The sequence below is a fragment of the Lytechinus variegatus genome, chromosome 2, assembly GCF_018143015.1.
Source record: "Lytechinus variegatus isolate NC3 chromosome 2, Lvar_3.0, whole genome shotgun sequence".
Taxonomy (NCBI): Eukaryota; Metazoa; Echinodermata; class Echinoidea; order Temnopleuroida; family Toxopneustidae; genus Lytechinus; species Lytechinus variegatus.
In genome coordinates, this window is record NC_054741.1 from 25,233,382 (window position 1) to 25,255,685 (window position 22,304).

General features: G+C 36.5%; 1 protein-coding gene and 1 long non-coding RNA gene across 3 annotated transcripts in view; both read left to right on the plus strand.

Moving 5' to 3' along the window:
• Positions 1–12,486, plus strand: part of LOC121409703 (mucin-17-like) — a 172,253-nt gene extending 159,767 nt beyond the window's left edge. Inside the window, exons 68-77 of the mRNA XM_041601610.1 lie at positions 381–635; positions 2,194–2,442; positions 3,155–3,418; positions 4,023–4,253; positions 5,451–5,705; positions 6,824–6,928; positions 9,806–9,835; positions 10,322–10,441; positions 11,310–11,465; positions 12,281–12,486. Of these exons, the coding sequence (XP_041457544.1) occupies positions 381–635; positions 2,194–2,442; positions 3,155–3,418; positions 4,023–4,253; positions 5,451–5,705; positions 6,824–6,928; positions 9,806–9,835; positions 10,322–10,441; positions 11,310–11,465; positions 12,281–12,486 (1,871 nt within the window). The remainder of the gene's footprint in view (positions 1–380; positions 636–2,193; positions 2,443–3,154; positions 3,419–4,022; positions 4,254–5,450; positions 5,706–6,823; positions 6,929–9,805; positions 9,836–10,321; positions 10,442–11,309; positions 11,466–12,280) is intronic.
• Positions 12,487–15,103: 2,617 nt separating this feature from the next.
• Positions 15,104–22,304, plus strand: part of LOC121407672 — a 35,167-nt gene continuing 27,966 nt past the window's right edge. The window contains exons 1-2 of one of the 2 annotated variants that reach the window (XR_005968939.1): positions 15,104–15,497; positions 21,324–21,393. This is a non-coding gene — a long non-coding RNA (uncharacterized LOC121407672). Of the gene's footprint in view, positions 15,498–16,238; positions 17,615–21,323; positions 21,394–22,304 lie in introns of those variants that run through there. The other variant, XR_005968940.1, reaches the window with a different exon arrangement.

A 22,304-nucleotide genomic window follows, 5' to 3' on the forward strand; every position in this document is an offset into this window, starting at 1 on the left:
CTATACCCGTACATTGTGAATATGGTCTCAATAGTCTGCAAGACTTTAAAGAAAAAGGGTTTGTTGCACTATCTATTTGTGTTTCGGAAGTATTGCGCGAATCATGGAGGGTTAAAAAGCAATGATAGAAACTAATGATATTCTGACTAATTTTGTGACATAATTAAGCACCGGAATGCATTCAAACAAATGCATTTAGTTCAGTTGCTATGGCAACTGTTTTTAGTACTCTCAGCTGTCAAAAAATGGTGCCCTGATGTTTATTCATACAGTTGAGTTGCATCATCTTCATACACACACAATAGTAAAGCTGCAACTGATTTCTCATACACACACACACACGCAATCATTTTTATTTTCAATTTTCTATTATAATGAAGGAACTTCTCAAAATCAAGCACCTCAGATATTCAATTGCCCAACGTCTGCATCAGGGGCCATATTTCCACCGGCAACCTCTGCTCCTGTCAGTTGGACACCACCCACTGCAACGGATGATTCTGGCGTGACCACGCTGACCTCTACAGCGCAACCTGGCAGTCAGTTCTTCCTTGGTGTAACTACTGTTGTATACACTGCCAGGGATGCGACAGGGCTGACAGATACATGCTCTTTTCCTGTCACCGTTACACAAGGTTTGTAAAAGATCAGGAGCCCGTTTCATAAAGGATTTGCAACTGTTGTAACTTTGCCATTATGGCTACTGCCATGGTAACCTTGATTTTGATTGACTCCAGAGCCCTGTTACCATGGTAGTTGCCATTATGGCAAAGTTACAACAGTTGCAAGTCCTTTATCAAACAGGGCCCCTGGATGGGGGGGGGGTGCATTCACAGGGTCAATTTTCCAATTATTGTCCTTCAAACTGGTAATATTGCTTCATTGTTTCAAACACAATCTTAATATGAAGTACAATGCAAGTGATCCACATTATATCCACACTCTTATGATTTATTTTTCGAGGATGGGGTACATCATTCATGCAATTCATTCATGTTGAGCTGCTCTCAATAATAATGATAATAATAAAGGACTTGTATAGCGCACGTATCCACCTTGCTAGGTGTTCAAGGCCCTCCTATATCACCCCGGCTAAGCTAGTCTACCGATTGTGGCGAGCACAGCTTTTTGAGGAATTACTTCCTGCTGGTACCCATTTACCTCTATCACCTGGGTCGAGTGAAGCACAAAGTGGATACATTTTTTGCTGAAGGAAAACACACCTTGGCAAGGATTCAAACTCACGACCCTCTGTTCAATCCAGGTGAGGTGAACAGATACCTGGCAGAAATTCCTTGAAAAACAGAGTGCTTTAGTGTCATTAAACCAGGGTAATAATGCTGCATTATTGTACTTCTGATAAGGTTTGTGTAAGGCATTATATAAAGCAAGAATATTCATTATTATTATTGTCTCGTAGAGGTGTTATGGCTCAGTGGATAAGTCTCCGGAATGTGAACCACAAGGTCCGGGGTTCAAATCCTACCACGGCACTCGCATCTTTTGGCAAGGCGTTTATCTACATTTTCCACTCTCCACCCTGGTGTATAAATGGGTACCCGGTAGGAAGGAATTGCTTGAACGCACAAGCGTCCGATCAGGATAGCCATGCTAATGCCAGGGTAATACTATACAGAGCTGAGAAACATTTGTATTAAGCGCTATATGAATGTGGCATATTATTATTAATGTCCTTCAAATTTGCAACACTAATATTTCTATCCAATGCTAAATGTACAGTATGTTGAACAAATTCATTGCTCCTGAAAAATCATCAGTAATAAAAAGTTTTAGAATCCTGATTTTGATTGTGTCTCAAGATGAAGAATAAAATTTAGGAAAAAAATACATTAAACACAAACAAAATATTTCAAATGAGAAGTAGGTAGGCCATATAAGCATGAATAACAAGGCAATTAGTAAAAAATAAATTTTGTTACAATTATGAAGAATTAAGAAGAAATTAAGAAGAAAAAATATAAAAAATCTGCAATAACCACAAACAAAATGATTCAAATGAGAAATAGATAGGGTGTGCAAAGCATGAAAAACATATGGAAATGAGAAAAAAAAGAATATGAATGGCTCAATCATAATTATTATATTCTCTGGTAAGGCTTATCATTTTTGGTCCTGTCCCTCTCTCTCTCTTGTGCATCTCTCTTCATTTATTTCCCTTTTTTGCTCCTCTAGGTTCATCTAACCAGCCACCTCAGTTCTTTGGCTGCCCACTGGATATGACTAGGAATTTGCCCTCCGGGGTTGTCCAACTCTCTGTTTTCTGGACAGAACCAACAGCAACTGATGACACCAGTACTCCAACTGTGACATCTACCAGGAGTCCTGGCAGTTCATTCCCCGCTGGAACAACCACGGTCACGTACACTGCACGGGACTCGGCCGGGCTTACCGCAACCTGTTCCTTTAATGTTATTATTATAGGTATGATTGTTTGAAAAGCCTGTTTCATTACGTGAACATGAAGGTACCTGATAACAAGGATTTAGCTGCGGCTGCAAGTAGAAATGCTGCGTAGCTTGTAGAATATGTCGCTCTGCAGAGAGACATTGAGACTCTCAATATATTCGGGTTGATGTCATATGATTTAAATTACATATATAGTATGGAGCCCAAGAGCTTATATCACATTTCAGCACATAAAAAAAAAATGTTGTATGCAGGAAAGCAGCTGAAAGAGATCCTGAATGTGATTCATGCTAAAATATGAATGGAAAAGCAACTTTGTTAAGATGCTGTGACACAGTTATGCTCTGGTGACAATTTTTACCCATAAGAAATTCTTCCTCTTGAGCCGAGTATGAACAGTACCTACAAGCCTGACGTTTACACTTAATCCTCTCATAGTTTGTAATCTCAAAAGCTTACCAAGATGCTAGATCTGTCAAGGAGAGTATTATTCGTAAATGTAGGGGCAGCACAAATAGCGTCTTATTTGCATAATGATTATGTTGCCATTTTTTTGTGAACAGTATGAGGGCATTTTATCTGTATATTTTTTTCTTCAATTCTTTGTCTTGGGTGTCATACTTATGTAAGATCACTAGATAGCTAGCAAATCACGCATAGATAACAGGGTTCTCTGACACCTTGATGGTGATCTTTACATACTGAATATCTTTCTTAATCCTCAAAGGGCAAACTGATACCATTAATCCAGTAATAAATGGATGCCCTGCCGGTGCGGACGGAACCCTCACCCCTGGACAGACCCAGACTATGATCTTCTGGAATGCACCCACTGCATCAGATAATTCCGGAATAGTCACACTTACCTCAAATTACGTCCCACCTGCTTCATTTCCCCTGGGAAACACTCAAGTCACGTATACTGCAACCGATGCTGCGGGGAACACTGCTCAGTGTACCTTTACTGTGACCGTTCAATTTCCATCAACAGGTTGGTATTTTGTTCATGGAAATAAAGTAATAATAATAATGTGACTTGTACAGTGCCAAATCCACTCTGTAGAGTGCTTAAGGTGCATAAAGAGCTAAGAGTTGAATAAAAGAGTTTTCAGAATATTTTCAAAAGTCTCGACAGAGGTGCATTCTTCAGGAAGGCTATTCCACAAAGTGGGGCATGCATAAGCAACTGATCTCCCCCCCCCCAAGTTTTTTTAAACTTTTGGATTACAAGGGAGCCTGAAGTGGATGAGTGTTAAGACTTTCTTCTTGGTCTGTAGAAATTAATTAAGGAAAGACTGTATTGTGGTGCTGATATGTGAATGGTCGATATGAAAAGCAATCAACAAAATCTGTAAAAAAATATCGCAATCAAAATTCTCATTTTACATAAATTTTTGTTGACTTGAGAGGGGTTTTATTTAGGTTGCAGGTTCATATACCCTTTCAGTTTTTATAACATCGTTGGTCTGTGATGCAACAAAGTGAATTCAATCTATACAGTTTCAGCCGAGTCATTGGCTTCAGAAATGTATGGTTTAACTCTGTCTTTTAACAATTCACTTTATATTTCATCTCTTCTTTTTTTAAAAACATAGTTGACAGAACTCCACCAACTATCAATTGTCCTGCGACTATAATGGTTGTGGCCCAAAATGGCCAAACTGTGCAGGTGAATTGGAATGTACCAGTGCCAAGTGAACAAGCTACTGTAGTGGCTAACAGATCCCCAAATTCATTCTTTGATGTCGGAGTGCATTCCATTGTGTATACTGCAACAGATCCGTCAAACAATGTTGGGCAGTGCTCCTTTGATGTAATTGTTACAGGTAAGCAACTATTACCATTACTAAACCCCTCAAAAAAGGTTTGGAAATCTGAGTTTGGCCATTAATTCCCCCCCAACTTATAATTTTACACTATGCATATTTGATATCATTCAAAAGATCATTAAATTCTCTTTAAAATGATACCATGCTTGTTATGATCATGCCATCTCGAAAAGAGCAGGATTCAAAAGTGTTGGATGAGGTCTGAATTGAAAAGCTGCAAAACGAGCAGAAATAGTCATGAAGGGTCAACAAAGAACATGATTCTTTTGTCTGAGTCAATAGAGATGAAGATCCATTCAAATCGAGCTTCTGCTTCTTCATTTTTGATGTTTGTTGTGATTTATGTAGTGAAAGTTCTGTGAGATAACACATGATTCCATTTTATGTTTATGTTAAGGTGCATGAAAACAAAAGAAACTGTGACAGTGACTTTCAATATTGTGCCATTTTGCAACTTATGAATTTTAAACTTGCCCCATATTTCAAGGCACTTCACATCCATGTGAACCATAATCATATCAAGTAGGGTATCATTTTAAAGAAAATTAAATAATTTATTCATTGGTATCAATCACACATTAATATTCACTCAAACCGAGGAGGGATTATCAATCAAAGTCATATTTCCAAACTTTTTTTGAGGAGTTTACTTTTGAATCTTCATAGTTCACACCACAGCCCTTAGATAGGAAGGATTTTGTTTTTTGAATCGATTACTGTAACAGATACCTCAAGCAATGTTGGACAATGCTCCTTCAATGTAATTGTTAGGGTAAGCAATAATGATAGATGTCAACTATATATCATTTCTATTTTGGTTTCTTCATACCATACCCCTCTAGAGAATTTTATCATTTGAATTGATAAGGCTTAATATGGAATAGATTTTATGTGTAAATCAGGGCATATGAAGTACAGAATAAAAAAGAAATTCATGCAAAGTCAAGAAATTTGTCAATTTTCCTGAAAAGTCGATTTGAACTTTATCCTGAAAGTTTGTTTTCGAAGACTAATCTTTTTGATAAGCATTAATAGTTTGAAATCTACATAATTCGAGTTTGAACATTAAAAATTTTTGTGTGCATTATGACTATTTGTGCGACATTTTGTACTCCTAAAAACGAAATGTTGTAAGAATTATGTTGAAGTAAATCCTCACTTTTGCCTGTTACATTATCTCTTTCCTGTGCGCAGCCAACGATGGGAGAGTGGCTCCTGTCATTCAAAACTGTCCAACTCAGACGATTGACTACGGTCTGTTTGATAGTCCCAGTTGCCGTCCTCCGTACACTGAACCTACGTCAAGTCAGGCAGGCGTCACTGTCACTGTCTCTCCCCCTGGCACCTCACCTCTGACTAACTTTGAGATTGGTAATTATTTGATAGTCTACTCGTTCACCAACTCGCAAGGATTACAGTCCGACTGCACCATAAACCTTGCTGTTACCTGTAAGTATCATTTACCTGCTCCCAATAAGATGATCTTGTTGCAATTATAAAATCCTGAAAAGCTATTCTAATCTTTCATAGACCAACTGCACTTTATACAAGTCTATTTATCATTTTTAAGTATCATTTGTCTGCTACTGATGAGATGATATTTTTGCAATTATTATATCCTGAAAAGTCATTCCAGACATTTATAGGCCTAATAGCTGCACCATGTTAATTACCTGTAAGTTACATTTATCCGATCCTGAAAAGATTATCATGTTGCAATTATTGTATCGTGAAAAGGTTGAGGTGTCTCGGTGTAGTGGTTATGTCACTGCTCTCTTGAAACAAGGGTTGACGGTTCGAATCCCACGTGGTGCTAATCCACATTTGTCACTCCCTACCCAGTTGTTAAATGGGTATTTTTGAGGATGTGAATGTCACTGTGATTAGATTGACATGTGTGCAACGGTTGATTTGGTTGCCTGGCCAGGATGCTTCACATGGAGTGGAGATGGTGCACTTTATGTGTGAAACAGTGACTGACTGGGTTATTAATTACAAGTAAAGCAGTTAGAAGCACACATTATGAAGCATTTATAAATGTAACTAGTAGTAGTAGTCTAATCTTTCATAGTTTCTCACTGAATTGACCTGAAGATGCTATGATTACAATAACAATAATAGGCATTTATCTAGAAATAATCTATCGAGGCGGATTGTTTATTATTACATGTATTACCCCAGCTTTAGCTCGTGCTGCCTTTCAGCGCTCAGTGCATTCAAGGAATTAATCCTGCCGGGTACCTATTCACCTCACCTGGGTTGAGTGCAGCACAATGTGGATAAATTTCTTGCTGAAGGAAATTACACCAGGGCTGGGATTTGAACCCACGACCCTCTGTTTCAAAGTCAGAAGACTAATCCACTGGACCACAACGCTCCACTATCTAATGTGGAAAGTTAAAAATATTTAATTATATTTATGTGTGTGTTATCAAACTCTCCATGATATTTAGGAAATGTCATGTTTATGCTAACAAGTGTTATACTACATCTAGACAAAAAAAGATTTAGATGATCTGTTCATACCTTGCCCGACATGTATTTTCTCGTTTCTTCTCACTATCCAGCTGGTGGACACGTTTGCAGATGCTTTCCATGTGAAGTTGGTGTATGCTATTATGACCCGCTACAAGTGGGAGAGTTCTTTTGTAACACGGAACAAAGGAGGAGAAGTAAGAGCGATAAAGTCACATTTTTTGCACTTTGGTTTGTTTGGCCATTGCACAATCAAACCCTGCATTATAATGATAATCAGGGCCTCATCTTTAAGGCGACCGCGCACCTTACGATCAGTCTGTGACCCGATTTTGGAATAAAATGTAGTAGAATTTGATGCTAGTATTGAGACTTGGAATATCTTACTGTGTAATGTTCTAAATCATCGTACGAATACCTATGTTCAAATCTGTGACTATGCTGTCACCCTTCTTAGAAAAATAGCAAATTTAATATTTAGCCGTAATGAAGTCATAGCAGTTGTACGATTTGAAACTAAATGGGCCTTTACTCCAAAATAAAGGCTTGCAATCTTTCAAAATGGTTATATTACTATTTTTTCAATTATTTTCAATCTGAATAAAATGATATGTTCCATTCATGTTCTCAGAAAATGCAAAATGCGATTTGTTCCAAAATCGGATCGCGAGCAATCGTAAGGTGTGCGGTGGCCTTTACAAAGAGTTACAATTGATCTGATCAACCTCAAATGTATCGAAATCATAGAGATGTATATTGACACTAGAGTAATCGCTCGCATTGACGCGCGTAATGCGGCTGTGATTCCATGTATTGCGCAGCCGCCATCTTAAAGAGGGCAAGAGCGCGGATTTATAACACACGGCTCTATGGGAGAATATCACATATTTCACTTTTTTACATTATATTTTCAATTTAATGTTGTATGCAATGTTAAAATCACAAGGCAAAACATTTTTATGTTAAAATATATGATAACCATGCATATTTTATAAAGGAGATGGACTGAACATCCAGAAAACGGGGGAAAACGACGAGGTCGACTGATTCAATATATTAGCCATCATATACCGTGACAAGGGTGTAAGATAAGGTCAACTTAACACTTTAGAGTGTTCATATGTTCTCTTGATTTGGTGCTCATTTGACACTCAGTGTTCAAGCAATATACTGTATTGAAACAACACTTAGAGTGTAAAATAAACACCAAATACTCAGAAGTGTTGAAACAACACCGTGACAGGTGTTGGATAGAAATATTTTAACAAAAATTATTGTTGAAGTTACACTTCACTGGAGTAACTCAACACTGTCTGTTGTTGGGGTATTTAAAAAAAATACCCTAGTGTTAAGTTACACCGTCAGGCTGCAGGTGTTGAAGAACTTGAAATCGGACACCAAATGTGAATCCGAACCGTGAAACAACACCAAAGCTGGTGTAAGTGGTGTTGGTATTTTTTTTTACACCAATGGGTGATTTAAACTTTCGTTTAAATGTTCGTTTCTGCAGGTGTTCGAGGGTGTCAAATGAACACCAAATGTTGTCAACTTCATAACATTCTCCGACTCGTGTTCAAATCGAACACCAAGACTGGTGTTGATATATTTTAACATCCTTAATGTTGGTAATCTTAACACCAGTGGCAGTGTAACTCCAACACCAGATGGTGAGGTCCTTTATTGATTGGGCTGCTAGATTTAACACCCGTGGTGTTAAATATAGCTATAACGTCGCATAGTCTCCAATATTATATTTAATGGGATTATCAGTGATTCACCATATGATTTCTACTTTGATTTCCTCAAAATTAACTGAAAGGAGGGGAAACTTCAGACCAAGCCCTGATCTACATCATAAATGCACGTACAGCAACCTATTTTTCCCCCGTTTTCTGGATGTTCAGTCCATCTCCTTTATAAAATATGCATGGTTATCATATATTTTAACATAAAAATGTTTTGCCTTGTGATTTTAACGTTGCATACAGCATTAAATTGAAAATATAATGTAAAAAAGTGAAATATGTGATATTCTCCCATAGAGCCGTGTGTTATAAATCCGCGCTCTTGCCCTCTTTAAGATGGCGGCAGCCCCGAACATGGAATCACAGCAATTTGATGAAGTCTGCCCTCTAGTGTCAATAATATACATCTCTATGATCGAAATCCATCTACTTCATAATTTTTTCTTCAGGAAATTTGTACAATGTCTTTTGTAAACAACGAGAAGCACGCTGAATTTTCAAGAAAACCATGAATGTATGAATGTACATCATATCTAGAAATAGTTTGAGCAAGCACATACTTTATATGGTGACGTTGCTGGCTTTCCATAGTTGTGATTGATTGGATCAGTCGTAACTCTTTGTAAGACCGGTCCCAGATATGGCACCCTTCATAATTTTGATAGTGTAAATTGTCACCCTGTCAAGTTACAGTGATTAACTTCTTTCATGCTATTTTTTCATACTCACTTTATTTGTCCGTATTACTGTTCGCATTGCAAAAATTAATGGTTTTCATTTATGAGATGAGACATTTGGTTTTAAGTCTTTTGCTTTTTAAAACCTTCTCTGAAATGTTACAATGAATTGTGCTAAGAAGTGTTCGGGGAGTTCACTTTGTCTTTCACTCGGTTCTGAGAAAATTGTGATGAACATATGATTTGGCAAAAATCCATCATAGATTTTGAAAGAAAGATGTGGCTGTTTCAATACGTAAAGCAGCTTCTCATATTAAATGTTGTGAGTTAAATGTAATGATCTAAATTTATTGTGTTTGACTTTTCCCTTGCATGTGGATATGATGTTGATTTTAAAAAAATACATGATTAATTTATGTGATTTAAGATGTGATTTTAAGGCAATATTGCCTTATTTTTCGTGAATTCACAGAACAGGGTTTTTATTATTGCCATCATTATTGGCATACTATCTTCAGCTGAAGCATTGGGCCTACAGTGTATATTATCTTTGGGGGTGATATAAGTCATACCTCACTCAAGACCCATCCAATTTGTTAAACTGTTCAATGAAAGGTTTCTAACAAGTTTATTTCTTTCTAATTCCCGACAGGAAAGAGGAAAGCACACTGGGAAGAAATAGGTAAGGATACATCAACTTGTTGATGGGCTGATTAAAGTGTACCATAAATTTCCTGAGAAGGTTTCTTCTATGTGTATTTCAGGAGTTTCAAGTTTCATGAACAGGTTTAAAAATGAGAGCATCTTTTATCTTCAGCTATGCAATTGTGGATTCTTGAGACACCATTAGAGCTTATTCTCAGGGGTCATGGAATGATTTTGGAAAGTAGGGGGCCATGCCGAAATTTGGGGGCTGACCATGCTAGAAATCACAAACAGATGGTTATTTTCATGTGTTTGTATATGTTTATTGAAAAAAAGTGGGGGTCGAAGCCCCTATCTACCAGTTCTGTGGCCCATACTGTTTATATACCTTATCTGAGGTCTGGAAATTTATGATATGATGAGCATAATGCATCATTATCTCTTATACTAAGTTTAAAAAGAGTTGAAGTTATCTACATGTATACCTTCTTTGAAATATATCTCTACATCCACTTTTTTGCAGTTGAAGACACTCTTGATTATTCCTGCATTTGTGAAAATGGAGGTCGCTGCATCAAGACGCCCGAGGGAGATCTAGCCTGTGATTGCCCGCAGGGATATTCTGGTGTCCTCTGTCAAAATGGTTAGTGGTTTCAGAGAAAATGGTGAAATGAGTTAAATCTGATGCTCATTATGGGGAAGGGGTATTGTTGCCCCCCCCCAAAAAAAAAAATATTGTAATGATCATTTGTGCTATGCATTAAACCAAATTTAATTGATACAGTTGATTTTCGCACCTGATCATTGTAGAGGCCTTCAGGTCTAATTTCAAAACCATAGCAGGGTCATTTCTTCTGTTTATGCTGGAGGTGTGTGTGTGTATGAGTTAAATGCATAACTAGTGCATGGGCCCAGTAATTGCACTGGAGCTTGACTTTCATCTTTTTCAGCATTGAATTTTCCTGTTTAGTAATATGGTTCATTTTGACGATAATAAAGAGTAATTCATCAAAACTTGTTTTTCTTCACTTTTTGTATTTGCATTGAGCTATGTGAAGCTAAAAATGTGATTAAATTAAATAATGACGAGAAAAATAGAATATTCAATGTTTCATATAATAAAATACATACAGACCTGGTGGGTGTTTCATAAAGCTGTTTGTAAGTTAAGAGCGACTTTAAGAACGACTGGTGATCCCTTCTTGCGGTAAGTGGTATATTGTATTGGCGATGGTTTAGCGTGTAAGAAAGGTTCACCAGTCGTTCTTAAAGTGGCTCTTATCTTACGAACAGCTTTATGAAACAGCCCCCAGGATGTGCATATAACTGTTTTGTGAAATTAAGCAAAACTTTAAAATGTCATAACTTACTTATTTTACATCCGATTTTGATGAAATTTTCAGTGTTATGCTTATTGGATTTTTCCCATTTTATTCAAATCAACTTTTTTTGGGGTGGACTTGTCCTTTAAAGATCGATGCATTTTTTGTAATATATTTTTTATTCTCCAGTTGATACCGTGGAAGCTGCTTTTGTTCCTGCAGTGCTCCTTGAAGACCCATGCTCCTCCTTCCCTTGTCTTCACAATGGCACCTGTATCGTTGAGAACCAGGAACTCTTCACCTGTTTCTGCCCACCAGACTGGACCGGACCTAACTGTGAGTCTTGTAAGTACACTTCACTCTTTTCTCTTTTTTCAAGTAAAAAAAGTGTGACCTGCTCCAAGGTCGAATGGCCTCGAGACAAAATGGCTATTTGAATTATTTATTATGTTCAGATTGTTGTCAAGCTTAAGCTTATTGTATGGAAATATATAAAAACAGCCTGAAACCTGATGGTGAAAGAAGGTCGGGGGGCCGTTTCATAAAGCTGTTTATTTAAGTTAAGAGCGACTTTAAGAACGACTGGTAAATCTTTCTTACGCACTAAACCATCGCCAATGAATATACCATTTACCACAAGAAAGGATCACCGGTTGTTCTAAAAGTCACTTGTAACTTATGAACAGCTTTATGAAACACCCACCAGGTTGGATACATGTATGTACCATTCAAGACAAGGCTGTAAACTTTGGGAATTTCTTGATGGGAAATTGCTTTGACTTCAGAATTTTCTGCGAAAACAAATCAGATTATTAGATATTTTGGTTGTCACTTACTCCAATGGCATAGGAAGTGTTTGCAGATTTTGGTCTATAAGTTTCAAATTGTGGATGCATATTGGCAGCGCGGGAGAAAGGTGGTGATGATAGTTACCTAGGTGGCATAAGACTCCCATTAAGCTAACTTTGACTTTAGACATGTAGATATTGGCATTCATGGCTGTATCAGTTTTGTCAGTCATTAATCACACCCATGAATGTGTTTGTCCTGCTTAAGTGATTTTAGAGCAGATAACAAATTAAAAGTGATTAGTAAACATTAAAAAATGTATTGATATATTTATTTTTCATTAATCGCTTTCCATATTTCACTTTCTTTAGACTTTGAGATACGCCATGACTTTGGTGGACATGGTGGCCTACAGAGGGCTGGAGGCAGGTCCAACCTCATCTATTTGCCTACCGTAGCAGCAATGGTCCTACTGGCTTTTGTCATGGTAGTCCTCTCTTTCACCATCTGTAGAATCATGCCCCATGTTTCTGGTCAGACCAAGAACCGGCCGGATGAAGTAGCACGAGTCAACTAAATCCATGAAGTGTTATCTCATAGTTTAGATATTATGCATGATAGGTTTAAAGAGAAATGCCAGTAGTTGCAGTAAACACTGATTTCATGAGAAAGTCTGTAAAACCAGGCTTAATTGTCAGTATATCATCGAGGATCTAGATCTGGTACAGTTACATAAACTGAACTTTGTGAAATCTTGAAATCTACGCTGAAAAATGTTCACACTGAAGATCACCAACACAGATAAGTGCATGTGGGACAGTGTATTATTATTGCTTCGAATGTCGGCCCGACGCTTGACCCGAATCCTGTGTTTATTTGCTAATTTCTCAGCAATTACACAATTTCTTCCATAATCCTTTGGCACATATTTTTTACTTTGGTGGTCATTTCTATATCGTTACAACTGGCATTTACCTTTAAACAAGGATGAGAATGCAAGGCTTGTACCACTTGATGCCCTGTATCAGGCCTTATGAAACAATAATAGTGGAAGTCATGTATCCAGGGTTACTTGTAGAGGATATTGAAGTTTCGTTTTTGTATATGTGTTAGCCTATGGGAAATGAGATTTTCTCTTAATAAAAGAATCCAGAGGTGTATCATCCTTAACAATTTTTTTTTAGTATCATTATTAAATTATTGAATTAGTATCATTATTAAATGAGAAAAAATGTAGAAATGCAAATCACTTTCATTGAATTGAGAAATTCATCATTCAACCAGAACATACTCAGCTTAACCAACTTAATATATCATGTAAAGATATTTGGATAGTCAACAATCCTTTGGATAAATAATCATTATTCACTTTTGCATTGGCTGTCATTGACCATGTTTCATGAAATTTGTTATGGATAAGAATTGCTAGAATTAAAGATAAATTTGGTCTCAATCTATCAACTTGAACGGTTGTAACAGTATCTTCTACCTTGCCACTCATAACAGGTTCTCTGAATCTGAAGCAGAGCACACATTTGATAAGTCATACTAAACTTGTGTCCCTCACTAACATTGAATCCACAATTTGTGCATGTATTGGCTGCGTGAGACATGAGTGGTAATGACAGATTATGAATACATGCATGCTTATGAACATTTTTGCTTTCATCTTTAGACAAAAAAATCAAATCAAATTTGTGTTTTGAATTATTTTGTGTGTCATTTATTTGTGGATTCTTATTAAAAAAAAAACGGTTGTGAAGTGAAAGCAAGCAACATTCTATTGAATACAAAGCACACCTTAAATTTTGTCGAAATGTTTTTGCACCTGCATAGTAGTTGACCTCAGCATTTAGCTGTTGTGTTTCTTGTGGAAAAAATATTACCCTTCATTAATTTTTACTCATTGATATTGTAGTAACACTAAATTAAGTGGAGATATGTTATTTTGAATTAATCCAGTACTAAAGAATTTTTTCATTGACTGTTTCAATCTGCTCTTACTTTGTAAGTCACATGCATATTTATAGTTTTAATTGCATTAGATTTTTTATGATTTCTAAGTGTTTGTTTTGCATATGTAAACTTGTATTGAAATATTATCAGGCCTATGTGCATCTCATGAAGAATGAAACATGTGATTATTAAAAAAAAACATATTTCCATTCTGATTTATCAAAGTTTGATCGTGATCATTGCAGTATAAATATGTATAAACAGGATTTGTAGTAGTCTGAAATTGCATGTCTTACATTCTATTTTTGAGTTCTCTTATATTAAGAAAAACACTTTTATCACTCTTTCATACTTCTTTGAATCCAAATTGGTGTATAATTGTAGATGAGACAAATATTGAAAATATTTTAGTGTGTTTGATATTTATATGATTCTGGACAAATTAAAATATGTTGTAAAATATTTTCAACTTTAAAAACGAGGATGTACAATGTCTTTAAAATTGCATTTATATTCATTTGTATTCATTTCAGAGAGTAGTTATATCATTAGAAAAATAGGTACTTGAAGCTGTTTGATATTGGATATGTTATTCCCTTATGAAACAATATTCTTGATTAAGTTTGGTAAGAATTTGAAACCTTGGTGTTTAATGGGACATTTATATCAAGATAAAGGAAAAAATAAAATGAAATACATTTCCCTAATTATATGTGAATTATAAGCATTCTTTCATAACTTTGTGCAAGTACTTTCTGAAATTATTTGGGCAATCATGATCATGTGTCTTTCCTACATTTTATTCTTAATATATACTATAATGGTGAAAATATCTGTCTTTTAAATTGGTTTATAATAAAGCAATGCCGCTTTGGAAGCGATTTGAAGGATCCATTCTGTGCCTTTATTTGATATGAAAGTGTGAGACTACATGATATATATGTACATATATATATTTATATATAGAGCATGGTTTGATTTTTTTTCTTGGGGGGGTGTCTGTACATGGAGGGACGTGAGAGGGAGATGTTTGATTGTAAAATCCATATTTTCAGATTACTGTTTAATTTATTACATTCAAACTTTCAAAACTATGATAGCTCCTTCTATATCCCATACTGCTAGGTGAATTAAAGAAAAGTAAAATTGAATGATCTTTGAATAATTAGTATCACATGTGAAAGCTTGAAATGTTTTTCCATTATATATATATATATATATATATATACTTTTATACCACTGTTTATATGTGGACATTTTATGTAATTCTCGCCGTGCTGTGTGGACCCGTATGGTACTATGTGGACATTTTAATGTCCACATAGAAACAGTCGTCTAAAAGTGATTTTTTACATGCCAGAAAGGACGTGAGAATAACGCCATATTGTGGGGACATGAATTATGAGGACTCATCATTTGCTCATACCCACCGCTAAGTAATTGGTTATTGTGCCATCTGTTGTCGTGAAGGAGACATTTTACGCGCCAAGAGCTGAGAGCAAGGAATACCCCCCTAGTTCAGTGGTTGAAGCGGGACATTTTAGCACTTGATTTTGCCGCCCTCTATAATAAGCGTCACGTAACTAGGTTGCATTAACAATGGATCCGACCAAGATGGCGAAGACCACAAATGTGAGTAAACTCTCTTCTACTTTTATTTCTTCATCCCATTTCTGCCATTTCTTTCCATTTCAGTAAATTTTATATTAACCAATCATTGCTAACCGATATTTTTACCCATGTACAGAAGTGTTAACGTCAGATTCAAATTATAAGGCGCTGTTTGGTGCATTTGTATAGTTGCATTTTCCTTGGCTACGCTACGTGCGGCCTATAGAGTATAGGGCCAAGCGCCAGGCGTTAGGGGGTAAAGGTACGAATAGTATGGTAGTGGATCGTATTACCGAACACTTTTCATGAATTTGATCATATCAAACACATTATTCCAATAAAATTCACCAAACTTTCACCATAAATACACAAATACCTACAAAATATAAATATGCAGAAATTTTGCCGAAATTGTTTTTCATTTTTACGACATCAGCTTCCAATCGGACCCCTCTTCGCAAGTGAAATATTTTGGTCACTTGAAAAGGTATCGTATTACCGAACGTGTGTTTTCTATTGGAAAAGTTGGGAAAACAACAAAGTCACTGATGAGCTATTTTGACCATATTTTATTGTTTTGAGGATATAAAGACTTCAAAATTGTGTTTTTGATAATTTTTCATCATTTTTCTATTTAAGTTCCCTTTGGAAGGAAGTTGCAATGGTTTGAGCGTATTTGATTATTTTCTGACGCATATGATGCGCGCGTTCGGAAATACAATGCCGGTCGGTAATACAATCACTCACTATACTACCTATGATTTTTACCCCAGAACGCCTCCAAGCTAGTCCAGAGTAGGTCTAAGCCAAGGGGTTCAAGATTTTTGCCACCCTTTGACATCAAAATGTTTGTCCACAGCCCTGGAAAAATGGGTAACTCGGCCACCAGGTGGCTGGGAAATCTTTGCAGCTATAGGGAAATTTTGATATTTGGAGGAAAATTAACAGCGTTGCCAGAAGGCAGATGTACGATAATTATTCTTATTTGTAGTTTTGTACGATAATTTTGCCTTTATGATGTAGGATGGGGGGTGCGATGTCCGGACACTTAACAAAAATTAAGCCTAGTTTTTCGTCTAAGGATTAAGCCAAAAATGTATGTTGAATACTTATCACCATCAATATTTGTTCTCCACAATATTTTCTGACATTTTGTGCTGAAAAACTTCAAAGATAATTCCACTGAAAAAATGGTTAAATGTACGATAATTTCGCCATTTTCGTATTTTCATCATTTTCGTATTTTCATGACTTGTGCTGAAGAAATTTAAGCTATTTTAGCATTTTAAATCCCTCATTCATGCTCCAAAACTCGGCACTTGCGCTCGTCGTGCAAGTAGGCCTATTCCAATTTGCATTTCCCACAGTTAAGGTTCTTCAGTTCACTCGAACATGTAAAAATTGTGTTACATTTTGCACGCGCGCATTTCTTCATGTGGGTGCGTCAACGCGCGCGTATTTCTGTACGTGCTGCGTGTATTAAAAGTATTGTATGGTAGATGTTCATGAGTCCACGCGGGTCATTAGTCCACGCGCCCTCGAATACGCGCATGCGACGCGATATATGCCCTAAATTTCTTGGACAGTCTAGAAAACAACAAGCCTATTAGAGATATGACAGAAACTTTCAAGAAAAATCATTGGTTTCTTGTATTTTTATGATTTAACTCATATACGACCAAATTTATTCATTGTGAGAAAACTAGGGCTTCCCCTGACCTCAGACAGGTACCAGAAGAAAGAGCGAAAATTGACCAATCAGGAGATACCTTTCATATTGCCGAAAAAAAATCCCTCGCAAACTTATTGAATTTAGAAGTGCTCTTATTGGATATTTCATTCCAAGACCGTACGAGCCTGCCAATTGTTTGTTTTGTTACCTAGCTACAAGAGTAGCGCGCTCTGCAAAAGGGGAAACCCCCAAGCTATCGATAGCGATATCGCGATCATGTTTTCCCCACGCAGCCATTTTTCCCTGCCGCGTGCGATTTGCAGAAAAAGTAACTGCACTTTTAGGTCTATTTTGACATGTTTTCCTCACAACAGTCGCGATTGAAATATTTTGAAAGGATTAATTCAAATTGTATTTGTAATCCCAGGATATACCTTCGTATTTTTTGCTCTGTGATATTTTTTGGGTAAGTTTTCATGATGATTTATCGTGCTTGTCGCGTTGTTGATTGAGTTGTGATGTGCGAGGCATCATCAACTGCAGGCAATCTCAAACATTTCTGTTGACCACGCAATTTTCTGATGATTGCTTGTTAAGATTCTCTTATTTCCATTCATAAAAATATAATTTATCTGACCCTAGATCTAGGTGAAATTATTTTTGTACAGAATTATTTATCTGTCTGGTCAGGGATTTTTCTTTTTTTAGAAGAAAATTCGGCGAAACCAAGGCCCTTTTTTCGTTTGCCATTTCATGTTCTTTTGCACACGTGAACGTCTTTTCATATTTTATGTAACCAAACCGATTTAAATCCATCCGAATCTTTGCAATCCTGTCATGAAATATGAAAAATACCCACATATACAGCTAAAGAAAGGACTAAATGTCCCGATTTTTCTTTGATTTATTCTTTTTGTTATAAGATTTTCATGAAATCTTATACCCCTTTCATAAACCCAATTAAAATGAATTAGGCGGCTAATAGCAGCATAATTTGGTCGTAAAATTGGAGGAGGATAAGAGTTATCCGCATTACTCTGATGCTGCTATTAGTTTATGAACGCATTTCCAAATAATGCGGATAATTGCCATGGTGCGGTCACAAGGTCGCCCTTTTCCAACACAACCGCATCGGAGGGGGCGTGGCCAGTTGTCATGGCAATTATCCGCATTTTTCAGGATGGGCGCTCGTAAAAATAATGCGGCTTATTTTCGGAGTTTATGAACGCAATTTTTATTGAATTATCCGCATTACTCTTAGGCGGCTAATTGGAGGATAGGTTTATGAAAAGGGTATTAGACTCTGTTATGTGAGACATGTATATCTTTTCCAACATAAAAAGTCATCCCCACACATGCCTTTTTGTGTATGTGGAGCTATCCATGCGAGAAACTTGTGAGGATATCATTGTCAATAAGGCCTTAAATTTTCCTCCAATGATGAAACAAAAGTCAAATCCCCTTCTGCATACTATGATGAAAAAACAAAGATATTCATTCACAAACAGAACATTAAAAAACAACTTACATTTTATTTCTCCCGTGTCAAACCATTTTTTTTTTTTTGCCATTTTCTCTGGCAGGCTATTACTAATTGTACCATGTACATGTATGTCATGTCATTAAAAACTGGTGCATGACATTTTGAGACTGAAGATTCCAAGTCTGAAACATTTCAGGTCATACAACAAAATGCATTTTTTTTTAATTTAATTTTTTTAAAAATTTATATTGACATGTAGACATTGGAAAAACATCCCAATCACAGGCTTAATTAGTGCAAAATGACCAAGACCAAAATCAAAGTTTAAACTCAATCCTTGGAGGCATGTCCACACAATCGGATATAATGTCCCCATAATCTATTATATACAATTAAGTCTCACAATGAATGTACTGCAAACCTTGCACAAGTTTTAACTCTATCCTTGGATATGTGTGTCCACACAATTGGACACAATGTATTACCAAGTATACTGCAAACGTTGTACAAAATTGAACTCTATCTCTGCTTTTTTGCGGACTATATTTGGTCAAATGAAAAAGGGAATCTAGTGTAGTGGGAAAGGTGAACCATGGGTCAAGAAAATAATTGTTAGCTTTCAAATTAATTTCGAGGTATTTAGGAAGAATTATATTGTACGAAGATCCACTGAAAAGGATTGCTCTTCAGATTCCCTCATAATGATAATATGACAAAGAAGGCTGAAATATGCGGGTCCCGCACATGTGAGCACATGGCCATGTAGTCCCATACATGCATTTTGAGTGCAGTGCATGTTACTCAGAAGAATTTGGTAAATTTCTCATCATTTTCTACATTCAAAAACCTCGCATCATTAAATTATTCTTAGGTGCATTGTTATCAACCTTTCCAATCACTTTGACAGAGTTTCTTTTATGATTCAATCTCATGACTACAACACTAGATTAGCTTTAAAACTATAAATTAAGACTAAATTATAAACAAGGCTTTTTAATGTTTACCAGCTGTGCAGTCCCAAGTCTATGCTTGAATCTAATTAAATGACTCTTGTGCTGAGCAAAATCTTATTTAATGAAGTTTTAATAGTGAGTGGTGTACATTTGTGCAGATCTTGCTTAGCTTTATTTTGTGAGTGCCTCCTAAGCATTTTAGGACAACTTCAGAAATGTGTACCGTATTCGTTCCAATAGCCGCCCATGCTCCAATAAGCGCCCAACCCAGAGTTTTTGATTTCCCAAAACAAGAAAAAATAACCGCCCATGCAAGTTAAGTTAATAAAAGTTAAAATGATGAGTTCACAGGAAATTTTGTCATTTCCAATAATTTTTCTCACCGAGATTTATTATTACGTGCAATTTCAATCTTAGTGAAAAGTTTGGGTCATAAATCTGATACCAACTTTTTCAAATTTTTGAGAATCACTGACAATAAAAGTAAAGTAAGTGAAATTGTGTGGTAAAATTTGTCATAACATTTGAATATAAACAATTGAATTGTACATTGTACATTGTATTTTTCCTTACAGCTTCATTTGAAGGTGAATGTTCAATTAATTTTATGGTAGGCTATAAATGGGTGATGTTTCAAATTCAATACCGGTACCTATATGTCTTATTTGAAGCAGCTTGATGTGCTGAGCATTTTGACACCTTCGTAAAAAAAAAATTGGTTAAAAAAATGGTGAGGAGTCGGCTAAAAACAATTTTCCAAGTGGTGGGGTCTGAGCACGAGTCAAATTGATATTCTTCAGTAAATTACACATATTTTCACTGCATTAGTCGATTTGCAATATTTTCATTCTTTTTTCAGAGATTGTGACCTGTACAGATTGTCATTGTCAGGGGGCAACGTGTTAACTAGAGACCTGGGGGGCATTTCATGAAAGGACTTGTCAGAGGTTTAATCCGACAAATTGTTATAAGCTACTGAAATGCTTGCATCTGATTGGCCGAGAGCAAATTTGTCGGATAAAATGTCTGACAAGTCCTTGATGAAATGCTTTCCTGGGGGGCATTTCATCAATTATAACAGTTTGTCGTATGAAACGTCTGACAAGTCCTTTCATGAAACGCTCTCCTGTCCACCCATCTTTTGGATGGGTAATTTCAAAAGTGAATGATGGGCAAAACAAATTGTAAACCTGTCCAAAAGACAGACAGCTTCCAGACAGCCAATTATAACAACAGAAAAATGGGGATGGTTTACAATTTTTACTACTGATGTACATGTACCAGGGCTCACACTAAGGATCGATATTTTGAACAATTTTGGCAACAGCTGTTGTTTTTATTATCATGTTGATTGTAGAAATGCATGTGGAAACATTGCTGAATTCACGATCTTAAAATCGCATTACACATGGCAGAAAATGCTTAGCAAACAGATATACATGCAATACCAGCTATCGCCAGCCCTGCTCGGTACTAGGACGTGGTACCAAATGCACAGTGAAAACACATGTGTGTACTTGAGTGGGCGTGGTATTGTAGCACCGGGGTACTACAAATTACGTTGGCTGATATGCTAGCTGCATTTTTTGCCACCCCCAATGAAATAGGTCAAATTTTGCAAATGCAATTTTAAAATTATTTTGTTGGTATCACATCAATAGGGAGATTTTCATTACTGATGTGTATCAAATTTTAATTTGCATTTTTGATTTTGTTTTGTTTTTGTTATAAATGGACAGTATTGACAAGTACAGCACCCCTGGTTAGATCTAGCATGCAGCAATGGCTTTGTCAGTCAGAAAAAGTATGGTAAGTAATTAGTTGATTGTCCTTTGCTTTGCACAATGCCCCTTGTGATTATAGCATTAAGTATCTAATTTGCATAATTTATGCAAAAAAAGGTGAAATTGTCATATCTACTGAGCCCAATGACGGGTTTTCATGATATTTAGTGATAATGGGCCGTATGCATAAAAAGTAGCAATTGCTTGATAGCAATTGCTTCAAGCAAAAGCAATTGCTAGCCAAGCAAAAGATCAAGCCAAAGCAATTGCTTAATTTCGTATGCATAACCTTCTGCTAGTGCTTAAACCCTTTGCTTGCCTTCAGCAAGCAATTGCTAGCGGTTTGAACAATGGCGACGTCACACTGGTGCGCACACGACCCACAGAACAAAGGTGCGATCGCGTGGATCGCATGCAGAGGTTTCCTGACACGGCAGTGCAAAATTCAGCGCTTCTCTCATGTATCATTTTGTCCTTTGATGTGGTGTCAAACTATTACTCTAATTTGTTAAATTGATAAAGTTGGCATCTAGTTTACACTTTTGGCTTCTCAACCACGTACATAATAAAACGCGAACACCTTGGTCAAGCAAACGCTCAAGCTGCTATGAAGGAGCTTGAAAAAACCCAAGCAAATGCTTAAGTTAAGTGCACCCGCAAAATGTTTGCTTTATGCATACACTTTTTAGCAATTGCTACATCGTCAAGCCAGTGCTAGCAGGCAGTTAGCAATTGCTTGAGCTTACTAGCAAAAGCTTTTGCTTGCAAGCAATTGCTCATTTTTATGCATACGGAATCAAGCAAAAGCCTAGCAAAAGCAATTGCTAGTTTTTATGCATCCGGCCCAATGAAATGTTACCAATGAGAATTTTTATCAGAGGTCATTTGGGGTCATGGGGTCAATGTCAAAGGTCAAATCTTCAACTTATTCCTATT